This window comes from Nasonia vitripennis (assembly GCF_009193385.2).
Source record: "Nasonia vitripennis strain AsymCx chromosome 1 unlocalized genomic scaffold, Nvit_psr_1.1 chr1_random0005, whole genome shotgun sequence".
NCBI classification, from domain to species: domain Eukaryota; kingdom Metazoa; phylum Arthropoda; class Insecta; order Hymenoptera; family Pteromalidae; genus Nasonia; species Nasonia vitripennis.
The window spans coordinates 2,838,610-2,851,939 of NW_022279591.1; the positions used below are offsets into that span (position 1 = coordinate 2,838,610).

A 13,330-nucleotide genomic window follows, 5' to 3' on the forward strand; every position below is an offset into this window, starting at 1 on the left:
AAATTTATCATACATCAAATGTTCTCGTATTATACTAATATTAAATTGAACATTGCATGGGCAAATATTAAATACAATAGCTACTGCAAATGCTATTGCAAAAATACCCAATCATAATAATAAGTCTGATACTGTGCTTGTTCAAAAAATATGCGTAAATTATCTTTATTCAAAAACAGCCTATCAATAAAAATTTTATGATCATCGTCAAGACATTTTTTGTTAACACTATTAAAAAATCGTGTTTCATTGTCTTTGTACAACAAACAAATCCAGTGTCTGTTTGTACTTTAACTAGAAAAAAGTATTTGAATATATCCTTTATGTTTATCAATAGGTTAGATATTAGACAATCTCTGAAAATTAACTGTAGATTGCATATAAAAATTCGAGTAAAATTTTAAAATGTTGTTGAATTCAAGTACATGGTTATCACTTAATTGACTTTTAGAATTAGAATAATTTCCAATTCCTTTTAAAATAAGTACATATATAGTATCATGAATGTATCATAAATTGTCGTACAAAAAAAAATAATCTATTTTTCATTTTCATTTTCATCAGGTATTTCTGCACAAATAAATTAAAATAAGGGATTTGCAGCACCAATTTGTTTACCTCTTTTTTAAACGAATGTTACATCGACTGTGACAAATTGACGTAGAAATCTTTAAAATTTTAATACATAACAAAATCACGTTAATGTTTTTCTAGTGATTAATAACTATATGCATAGATATCTTTTTTGATAATATGAAAATTCCACATTGCTTACTAGATAATAATCTCTAAAAAAAATTGTCTTTTAAAAAAGTAAAAGGTCAGGCGAGTTTGATATTTTTCGCAACAAAATAACAGATAAAAAAGAATTGATATCAATCAAACAAAGTCAAATTTATTATTTTTATCAAGGGCTTACTTAACTTAAAGTCAAGTTACTTGATGATCCATGAGAAACAACTCTCAAGATACTACGTAACTTGCCATGCCCGTTTCATTTTGTTTTCTGGTAAACTAACATTTTCTTTTTATGTATTAGAACGTGATACAAACAACATAAGTACAATAAAAAGGGCATAACAAGTGACGTAGTAAGTATCTTGAGAGTTGTTTCTAATGGATCATCATGTAACTTGAGTTTCCCTATATTAAAAAGTCATGACCGGATGAAGTGAAGCCAAAAATGCGTCAATATGATTGGCTCATGTAGTGCGCATGCGTCAAAAGTATCGTTAGAATTTTTTTATTTGTTTTTGATTTCTAAAATTGATTCTAATATTAAAAATGTAATATAATACTATAATACATATCAAATTATAATTTGTGTATTTATAATATTCTATTGTAAATATTATTATTGTTACAAAAAGAAACATGATGTGAACGTTGACACAAACTGAGTTGAGACTGAAAAGAAAGTTGGCAACGAAATCGCGGCAATTTTGAAATTATATGAGCGCGTAATGAATCATATATTGTAAAGTTTGATATATTTCCGCGATGGAAAAAAATATTAAAAATATCAATCAAGCATTTATATTACATTTAATAAGTTAACGAATTAATAGTCTACTACAGTGCGCGCAGCGCACTGTGCCAAGTCTAGTAAGTTAAGTAAGCCCTTGATAAATATAATAAACTTGACTTTGTTTGATTGATCTCAGTTCTTTTTTATCTGTAATTTTGTTGCGGAAAATATTAAACTCGCCTGACCTTTTGCTTTTTTAAAAGTCTATTATTGTTATCCTTTCAGTCCTTTTTAGTTAATTTTTTTGAGTATTTACCGCCTAGACTTCGTCATAGGCTACTCTATACACCTAGACACAGTCCTCAAATGATTTTATACCTAGACGTGTGTGTGTGTGTGTGTTTGTTCGTTTACGCCTGTATCTCAGCTTCTACTCGGTGGAATTCAACCTACTTAGTCTCATTTCCTTTGTTTTTACTAGTACATAGTGGGAAAACAGTCCGTTTTTACATTTTGTAGACATGTTTTTTTTTCTATGAAGATTTTTTACTTATGAGATTTCAGTTTTTTCTAATAAAGTAATTGGAAAAGTAAATAAAAGTTTATTGCTTTCTATGTACTTGAAAGAGAATTAAATTATCTATCTTTCTACCGCCGAAAAGTTATACTATCATTCGTCGTTCTTTTGTTATACACCATGAAGCGCAATTTTTTGAAATCGTTTCAACGCAAAAACTAAAAGTCGAACCTTTAAAAAAACATGATTATTGAAGGGTTATCAAGACTTGTAATTTAAAGTCATTTCATGGGGCAGATCCTGAGAAAAACATCAAAAACTGAAAAAAGTCGTTTTTCTACGTAACTCGGTAACTGAAGTAAAAGGCAATAATCGAGTTTAAATTTCAGATTTAGTTAGCATTATATATTACCTTAATCCTATTCTTTGGGCTGTTTATGAAACCAGTTATTTTCAAAGATATAAGACTTCAAAATTTTGTTTTTTACTCTGTATACTCTATATAACTGAAAAATGTATCGCTTAGATCTCAGCTTCTATTTAATGGATTTTAATCTATACCTAGGAGCGTTTTTTCTGTTTTTTTTTCTACCAATTCTTGAAATCAAGATTTTTAATTACGCATATGCGTTTTTTCATGGCGATTGTTCGATTACTAATGATTTTAGACGCGTTCCTCAAAGTATCCTGACCATTATAACTCGGAAACTAAATGTTAAACTTTTCTTAAAAAATAATGATTATCGAATAACTGTATAGACTTTTTTAATTTCAAGTTCTTTAATGAAGCAGATCCAGAGTCCGTCTGTTTGTTTCTCTTTGGTAATTGGCGCGCGTTATCGTGACGAATGTCAAAAAGAACAAGAACTTAAAAGAATTATATATGAAGTGAAAACAATTTTGATATTAAAGCGATACATAATCTTGAAGGAAGCTACGTGCAAAATAATTAGCAGCGTTTTTTTCATCCGGGTCACAATATCCTAATTTCTTTCTGAAGAACTTCTTATAATAACACATCCTTTTAACGTTTTTTTCTAAAATAATAATATTAGAATCTAGCCCGACAAGACTATAAGTATTTTAACCAATTCAGTATCGTATTAAAAATTTTGCTAAATATCTTAGATAAGAACTTACGTAAGATCTTGTATCAGATCTTGGCAAATATGTTGTGTGAGATTGTAAGTTGTTTTGCATAAGATCTTATCAGAAATTTTTAACCAAGATTCAAGATAAGATCTTATTTAAAAAATTATAGATCTTTGTTTAGGACAAAAATAAAATTATTTCATAAAATATTTTGTTAAGATCCTACGCAAAATTAAATATAAATTCTTGCATAAGGTATTACGTTATATCTTTCCAAAGTTCTTACATAAGATCTTATGCAAAATCTTACCTCCGTAATCAAAAAAAGGCTTTTTCTTAATATTTCATTCAATATATTATGTAAGTTCTTACGTTGCAATTAGAGATAAAACGTTTTATTGATCAATTTCTCATGATATGAATAGGATCTCATAACGTATTTTATAAAAAGTTACATAAGATCTTAAATTAAATTTTAATAAAACGATTTGTTTTGATCATGGCAGTAAGATCTTGCCCAAGATCTTATGTTAGAATTTGGAAAAGATATCACGTAATGTCTTGTGCAAGACCTTGTATACGATCATGTGTAGAATATTTTATGAATATTTTATTAAAATAATTCTATTTTTATCCTAAACAAAAATTTTATAAGATATTACGAAAGATATTATTTTAAATTTTGGCCGAAAATCGATGATAAAATCTTATACACGATCTTACACAAGATATTTGCCAAGATCTGATTTAAGGTCTTACGTAAGTTCTTATGTAAGATTTTGCTGTAACATAGTTCTATTATCAACTATATTATAAGATTAAATTTCTGAATTCGACTGTTTCAGCTGTAAAAATTTTAATCTTACCGTGTAGTTTTCTATCTAAACATTAAAATCATACAAGTATAATATACTCTTTGTCCTCTAGTTTATCAATTTAAACTGTTATATTCAACTTTATTTTATATTTATGAATCACTTTCGCCGTTTTCATTTTTAATTTGAATAAACCGTTGATTAGGATCTTCGTATCTAGGGGGGAGATGGTCGTTTTTTTTTTGTATAAAGTTTTAGGAAGATACTTTGTACACTTGTAGTTTTGGTATCAATGCATGGATTTTAATTTAAATGAGTAGAAAATGTTTGGCAATGAAAATACTGGATTTTTTTCTTTTTTCTCATTTATTATGCCATCTTTTGAAGTATGAAACATTTTTCAAACATTCAAATTAACATCCCTGCACTGACACCTCATACCATTCCTGTCATCAACATGGCGACGCGACGCAAACCTCCTGATAAGCGTCCCGCATTTTTATCGTGTCATACTGGAGAGCAAGTGGGAACTGCAGTGTGTATCATTTGTGATGAGGCTTTCGACGTCAACTGTCTTAATCAAATGTCTGATAATTATAAATACTTAGGAAAATTCTACTAATCTGCCCCGAGCATAGTGTGAAAAACAAAACCTCTAAAATTGAGGAGAACAGCCTGATTGAATCAGCAAGGATAATTATTGCTCAGATTAAATATAAGACAACTGAAGAAATAAGAATAGAACTACTAGCTGAAATAGAGGGTAGGACATTAGATTTACTTTATTCAGAATCAACTGTTAGTGGCAGTGAGGTTGAGTTTCTGAAAACAGAGGTCAGTCTACTGAAAAGACTGGTTACCGAATTAACAGAGAAAAATGATCTTCTAAAAGAAAAGCTACAGAGAAATTTGAATTAATCTGCTTTTAAGACTTTCACGTACAAAGATGCTGCTAAAAACCAAAACCTCTGCAAAACAAAGTACCAAAAATCGTGGTTCAAAAAAGTAGAAATAGCCAAGTTGATATTAAACAGTCGGTAATAGATTATCTAACAAAACAACAATGCATACAAACCAAGAAAATATTTTCATAAATAGGAAAGATGAAGTGATCATTAGCAGTACAAGTGAAGATAGTGTGGCATTAACAAAAAGTGTTCTGAAAGAAAAACTAAAAGATGTTAGCAAGGTAAGAAAGGATAAACTTAATGATCTGAAGCTAACAATTGTCAGAATAGACAATTACACAAATATGAATTTAGATGAAATTGAGATGGATATGAATACTAGAATTATTAGTGATTTTCTAAAGAAAGTTAAAGCTCTGCACATGTACACATTAAACTAAGCACTGTATTAATAGGTAGAAGTTCCTTCTGAGATACACAAATATCTAAGAAAAAATAAAAATAGAGTTTTTGTAGGCTATCAAAACTGTATAACATACGACTTAATAAACATTGGCCCGTGCAATAAGTGTGGCAGGTTTGAACATAGTCAAAAGAAGTGCACAAATGAAACTGTATGCCTGAAATGTGCTTAAAATCATAAAACAAGTGATTGTAATAATGAAAATGTTGAGTGCGTAAACTGTGAATTTAGTAATACTAAATACTCATTGAAATTAAAAGTAAATCACACTGCATATGGCTCTAATCTCTGCTCTATCTACTTATACCCTATTGAACATTTTTTGCAAGATCTGAGATAAGATCTTATCATCGATTTTCAATCACGAACTTACGTTAGATCTTACATAAGATCATCTACAAGATCTTACGATCATGATAATGAAAACTATCTTTATAAAACATTCATTTAAGATCTTTCGCAAGATCGTGTACAAGATCTTACATAATATATTATGTAAAATCTTTTACAAGTTCTTACATAAGATATTATGTAAGATCTTGTACAAGTCCTTACATAAGATCATATATAAATTCTAATATAAAAACTAATGTTTCACTTAAAAAAAAATCTTTTGTTGATAATTCACTCAAGATCTTGCAAAAGATCTTGAGTAAATAATCAATGAAAAGATCTTATATAATACATAAAGAAAAACGTCTTTATTAATAAATTACTTAAGATCTTCTGTAAGATTTTATGTAAAAGCTTGAGTAAATTATTATCAAAAGAGTTCTTTTAGGCGAAAGATTAGTTCTTACATAAAAATGTATATAAGCTTTGATGTAAGAACTTGTAAAAGATCTTACATAATATCTTATGTAAGATCTTATACCGGATCTTGCGTAAGATCGTAAATGAATATTTAATGGATATAATTTTTCTTATGATAAACATAAGATCTTGTGTATGATCTTGGACAAGATCTGATACTGGATCTTATGTAAGATCGTTCGTAAGATCTTATCCAAGATCTTGCAAAAAAATTTCAATAGGGATGTATTACCCTGTAGAAAATTGAGTGCTAACTGGCCAGTCACTAATCTTATCGTCAGTTTCACTGCTCAATGTAGAACCCTGTTTTTTATGCGTTTCAGACGATTTTAAATCGTTCTACGTATTTACTAAATGTACATTTCGAAAGTTTTTATTAATGAAAAATGTACTTATAATGAACTATGCATCTAATTTTTATACAAATATTCATATTACAATTAGAGTAAAATCGAAGAAATTATTGTACTAATATCACATGAGAATCAACGAATAGTAAAATAAGGGCAATTATAACATGACATTTTGCGTTTGTGGTGCAAATTAAAATATAACAAACGAAACACATTGCGAATGAATATTAGAAACTAGTGTAGTTTTTTGAGGTGTTAATTAAATAAATGATCAGACTCACTATGATAACTCTTGCCCAAGCAAATTCAGCATATATGCACCAAACCGTCCTCTAGATGCATAGTATCTCCAATAAGCTGAAATAAATAGAAGCTGGCTTAAACACAAAGCAACAAGCTTTTTTGCCACTCAGAAGAATTAGCAAAATATTATGTAAAATGAAAGACTTATCGGATAGCAGCAACAGGTTTACACTGGGAGATAGTGCCGGGCTCTCACTTTTTACTCCTTTGCAGTTTACTAAAAAAGAACACTTGAGAAGTTACCAGCAGTGTAGAAAATGTCACAACGAACATTTGGACTACGGGTACGAACAACAATCACCGCACTTTGTTGTCAATAACTTAGTTGCGAATACGCGACGCGATGCGAGTAAGAGGGATGCCATGCATGTGTGTGTGTTTGTCCTGCAGTGTCTACGACTCTCGGTCGAGTTAAATAGCGTGAATGCGCGCGGGGTTTAAATAGAATTATATGCTTTAAGGCTTTAATAAACGGGTTTCCAATCAATATCGTTCCAATCAGTGCTTGTGCTCCGAGCTGTCGAAAGATTTCGTAATTAATATTCAAGCTTCATTTATTTCTGAACGCAAGCTTGTAAACGAGCAATCCTGATAAACCAGAGTCGTTATGATAAATTAATTGTTCGATTAATTTATCGCAGAGTGAACTCACGCACCAGCAGCCCCACCTGCGCGGTGTCTGTAAACAGTGCAGCACGCAGGCAGAATTACACTAGATGCGAGAGCCGACGTTCACGTGTATCGCGTCAAATTCTTTTATAGATGAGCTGCTACTTATTTGATTAATTCAATAAATTAAATAGTTGCTGAGTGCACCCATGTATCAGCAGCCCCACTCACACGGTGTCTGTAGACAGTACAGCATGCAGGCAGACTTACACTAGATGCATAGGTATGCGTTGAGAAATTCAAAAATTGCCGCGCAATAAGTGAGCGGTCACGTGACTTTGTGCGGCTGCGCACAGCCTTTATAGCAGCGTTCGCTTTATGGTGTGTATCGACTCAGCATGAGCCTTACGTGCATGTATATATGCATGCTGTGCGAGAGAGAAGTGAAGCGGCCATGTTGGCTCGGTTGCCTAGCAACCCCCCTTTTTCTCGCCTGTTGCTTCGTACCGGGAATTTTACCGCGTGTTTTCGTTCGTTTGAACTTCTCGGAAATGCGTTTTGTGATGATCGGTTTCCTCTTGTCTCAACGCATTCGGATTTTCGAGTTCTGACAAGCCAAGCTTATGCAACACTGATTCGCGCCTTTTTCTTTTCCGCGATTTTCGTGATCTCCGGAATTACTTCACGCGGCTTTTCATAGTCATTTTATCTCGCGATTTTATTTTCACTTCACTTTTCTTATACACACGCGTATCGCCGATCTTAATTCAAAAATTCCACTAGCACATTTTTAATTATCACTTTACACGTTTGCATTTTGTTCGTACTTACGTGAAATTTGCGGATTTTCCCATTTGCATGACTTTCCAGCCATCGTGACGTTTGACTTTGATGTCTTTCAGCGTTGACCGGGAGGTCGTTTGCTGACCGAGTGACTGCTTGCGGTCGTCCTTTGTCTCTCAGCTTAGGTCGTGTTCGTGGCGTCGTTCAGGAGTCGACTCGTCTTGGCTTCCTTTGGCTTTTCTTCTTTTTCTCGTGTCACTATCACTAAACTAATTCGCGCAGTGGAGGCGTGCTGGGCACATAACCTGTCGGTATTATACAATCTAGACACGATAAGGTACCGTGAAATAAATAGAACACGAGTTTAAGAAGAAAAGAAAAACGTAGCGTGACTTTATTTAAACGTAAACTTAAGAATACAGGGTAAGGGGAGCAAGACGTGTGCTGAAGGCTTGCGTCGTGTGCGGTGGTCTCAGAGAGAGAAAGTCGGCGAGCGGAGAGCGCCGCCAGCTCGGCGGCGTATCACGTGGTCTAGGCGGCGAGCGCCTTGGAGAGGCGCTGCGGCGCGAGCGGGCTGATGTCGGTGTTGCGGGGAATCGTGTATATTCTAACACACCTATTACACCTATTACACTGTCAACCGGAAGTCGTTTTATGGAAATGAAAAGTGCGATATTGAATTGAAAAAATAGAGGCCAAATTTCAATCTATTTTAATACATTAATGATATGATGATTTATGAAAATTCTTTTTTGACTTGAAAAATAAGTTGGATATCTTTCAAACTAATGCCAACAATCACATGAAATGCTACTGTAACATTTAAAAAATAGTGTTAGAAAAATAAAGTAAGGTTAGAAACCACGATTTCAAAGAATATAGGGCGCGGTGCTTCCCGAAGGCTTCGTATGTACTTCGTACTTTATACTTGCCATCGTGGCGCTCTCGCGCCCCTTGATAGAACAAAATCGTTATTTTATTATTATACTATCACAATTAGATTTTATAACAATCCAATATTCATTACAATAATTATTAAGACAGGTATAATTTTTAATGATGAAAAAATAGAAAATAAATATTATTAATATTTGGATTCATGTTATTTTGCAAAATCGCGTATTTTGACACATGTTTTTTCACGTGTAATATTGTAAAATTTTTACATGCAAAATTTTGCATATTCACGTGTTTTATTACATGTTTATTTTACGTGTTTTATCACATGTTTTTTTTCGTATTTTATCATATGCATAATCACGTGTTAAACTATATATCAAATCGGTTTGAAATAATCATATGATTATATTTGCAATTTGATATTTCATTGAATATATGTTTATACATGTAATAAAACACGTAATAAAACATGAGATTAGACATGTGATTAGATATGTGTTTTACCATATGTATATTTTTAGTAGGGTTGACTATTTATTGTATATCTTCTACAAAATTGCGAAATCAATGTCAACTGAGACTTTGATCTTAATATATTATACTTTTTCCCATAGTATAATAAGCTATGGTATCATAGCCTGTGGTGGAGCGTATAAGAACAATAGAGATTTAATACAAAAAATTCAGAAAAAAATTCTAAAAGTTATATACAAAATAATTTTGTCAAGCAAAATGATCCCCCTGAATCTCAAACAATTGTTTACCCTGGAAGTTTTAAAGCTATACTATAATGATCTCAAAACCCTATACCTCAACTCAACTAGTATTCCTAGAAATAAAAGTATTATAGTACCGATAAATAAAAAGAGAATTAGTAATAAGAATTGTTATATTAAAGTGATCTCAACTTTTAATGCACTGCCGAGCATTTTAAAAGTGTTAAAAATAAGTAAATCAAGTCCACAAAAAATAATTAAAGAATGGATAAAATCCAATTGTTCAAAACTGAAAGATGTATGTTCTGGTTAAAATGTTAAATATGAGATAATTTATATGCATATGATGTGAAAAAATTAACAAAAAGTAGTAGTAAGGAGGCTACTAATTATGCATATTATTGGATAAGATTTAGTTTTAAGTTTCTTTTATTGTTATTTTATTTTATTATGATTATAGTGCTTGGCCTGCGGTCAGATAACTTTGTTTATCTTTGTAGGAATGCGGAATGTGTAAATATTCTGTATTTTCTTTCTGATGAATAAATAAATAAAATAAATAAATACCAAATAAACTACAGGTATACAAAGTATCGTCCTAAAATGCCAGCTTAAAAGAACCACTCGTTTACTTGGAATCCTACGGACAGTTAGCTAAAATCAGTATAAACCACATTTAGAGAAAATCAACATTAACATTTATAATTATAGTTGAAAATATAACATAAATTAATAATTGCCAAATCCTTTGAGGCCGTTTTCATTTAACAAAAAAAAAAATCGATTTCTATTAAGTTTAAAAGTGTTATGTCCACTTGAAGTAATTTTAGGTACTTAAAAACTTTGTTTCTGATTCTGTTTCCAGTTATAATAATTCGGCTCGAATAGTATATTTCAATAATTGAGTAACTTTCAATTGTATATCATTACAGCTATACTCAAAAATGTCATGAAAATATAATCATTAGATTTGTCAACACATACATTGAAGTATCTATGGAGTACTACATTTTTTAGGCACAAACACGGTACGCGAGTGTCTTCCAGTTTTGTAAGCGAAAAATGTGTGAGATGCGATATCTCACCCAATTTTCGACTGATCGGGGTGAAATTTTAGGAGTCTCCTCTTGCACAAATTAAAAAACTATTTTTTTTCATCCCGATCCTCTACATCGTTTTCAAATGCAGGCACAATTTGTTCAAGTTTTACGTGTATTTTTTAATAAAAATTTTAGTGTTACACGACTATCTCTGAGAGACGATCGGTCTAAAAATTTGTATTCAAACGTCCAGTCCGATCTTCTCCTCACCACTAGGACTTTGTGGTTCTATTTTCAGCCTGATCCCGCACATATACGCAAAATGTGGTCACTTCCGAAAATCGCCAAAAACCGTTTTTGGCTCTAACTCGAATGCTAAGCATTTTAACAAAAAAGTTGAATGAAGAAGTTGCAGATCTTTGAGAAATACAACTTTTTATTATCGACATGAAATCATGAAAATGCTTATAACTCGAATTCACAGCCCAAAATCGTTTTTCCACAGAAAACAAATCAATTATTTATTGTTATTATTATTTATTGCTTGCTATCATTTATGGTCTCGTTTTAAAGCTGTCAGCTAGTATGCTTTTTAGAGTCAACGTTCCGGATGTATGGTTACTTTTATATGATTTTGTTTATTGCTTGTGTGATCTAAACATCCGTTGAATTTCAATTTTAGAACTTTGAAATTTGATACGATTTTATTGACATTTAATCATATATCTTTCAAGTCGGCTTCATTTATGACAAGTAATTGGGAATAAATTTAAATATTTATTAATTTGTTTTCTGACAGTTTAAACCGTGCATTGTCATTTTGTACAATTCCTAGTACAATTCAGAATATACCTATTTAAATTTTTTATTTTTGGAGCATAAGATTAATTAAAATGTATCGAGGTTCTAATAAATGTAAGGCACTGAAAGCGTAAAATAAGAAGTTTGTGAAGGCCAAGATAAAATAATACTATTCAGAGAAATTGAAAATAAAATTTAAAAATAAGCTATTTCTATATTATAGTAAACTTATAGAAATCGGTGATGTGTCTCCTACATTTAAAATCCAAGCATAATACATTAATATTATACATAAGCCAGTTAAGATTTTATAATTGGTTTACAGTGACTATTGGTATGCTAGGCGAATTAACTATGTTACAACTATATCACGTTGCTCTCACGGCTGGTAAAGCTCATCGGGACCACAAGCATCACCATGCTCATCATTTTGAGCATAACTCTGACAACCATTTGTTATCTTCTACAAAAACGCAAGTACCGGTCACTGGACCACCCCTTCCAATAAACCCTTATATTACTGGTGGCCAAATCAATCATCAGGTAAAAGATAAAGTTTGATTATAGATTAAGAAAAAAATTTAATTTGTAGTGTTTCATCTTGTTTTTGTTATAATTCCGCATAATACAGGTTAAGCTTAATCCAGGAGCGCATATTCAGATAATACAGAACGGTGTAACTTTGCGTCACCCAAATACGCCTTCAGCTGCGAAAGTGCCTCAGCCATTACCGCTTGCAATTCAACCTGCTTTAGCGACTACCGAACATAGTCTTACTTCATCCCAGCCAAAGTTATCTTATAATTTTGTTAAAACTTTAATAGATATTGGTGGCAGCAATATTCCGAGCAGGAGTGATGTGCCCGTCAGTGAATATAGTTTTGTTAACAGGCAATATCGACACACCTTTGCCACTAAACCTGTACTATTTAGTGAACAAATAGTTACATATCCGCAGCCAGAAAGCCAGTTGAATGGAAGAGTTAATGAGGACATTAATCAAATGGACAAACTTGTAGAGCTTAAGAAAATAACTAAAAGAAGTACTCTTAATAAAAGTATCAAAAAGGTATTTTTTATTTTTCTAATAGTATTTACTGTTTTGATCCATATTCATTACATATGTAGGCACACACATACATATGAACACACAGACACACACACACCCATATGAGTAGTTCTTTGTGAAATCAAGAGCAAAATATTAATGTTCTTCAAAATAATTTGAATTTGCTAAGTAAGTAAAAAACAGTTAGGGTTTCAAGTGATTTTTTGCATGATTTAGATGATTTGTAGCTCTTTAATTTTATGTAATTTTTTTTTAATTTTCCAACAAAAGTAGTCTTAAAATCATACATAAGGTAAAATGCCCATTACTCGAAAATTTAACCTATACTTGAACACTCAGACAATTGTTATTGCGATAAAATGAGAAGCATTATATAAAAAAATAAAGTGAATTAGCATTGTAAATATCGTTACTAATAATAATATGCTTATGATTTTGATAACATTATAACAAAAATCAATTCTCAAGGATTATTTGAAAGACTGCTATCGAGTCCCATAAGAGCAAATTTTTTCAGTATTATCCAACTTTACCGAGAACGCGATTTCTATAAAGCGGTAGTTGAACACGTTTAATTTTAATGTCCAATTACTAGGGCTAGGGCCGCGTCCATGTACTGGCTCAATTGTGTCAAATGATTACCAACGATACCGTGTTTTCATGCCACTCTTCAAAATTAA

General features: G+C 31.5%; 2 protein-coding genes across 40 annotated transcripts in view; one reads left to right on the forward strand and one right to left on the reverse strand.

Moving 5' to 3' along the window:
• The window catches only part of LOC100118566 (coiled-coil domain-containing protein AGAP005037), a 1,551,999-nt gene that overhangs the window by 1,038,977 nt on the left and 499,692 nt on the right, over positions 1 to 13,330 (reverse strand). The window lies entirely within an intron of this gene.
• Positions 1 to 13,330, forward strand: part of b6 (ENSANGP00000029450-like protein) — a 123,425-nt gene that overhangs the window by 64,930 nt on the left and 45,165 nt on the right. For all 3 annotated transcript variants that reach the window (XM_031920731.1, NM_001170904.1, XM_031920729.1), the window contains 2 exon segments: positions 11,907 to 12,124; positions 12,213 to 12,650. In XM_031920731.1, the coding sequence (XP_031776591.1) occupies positions 11,907 to 12,124; positions 12,213 to 12,650 (656 nt within the window).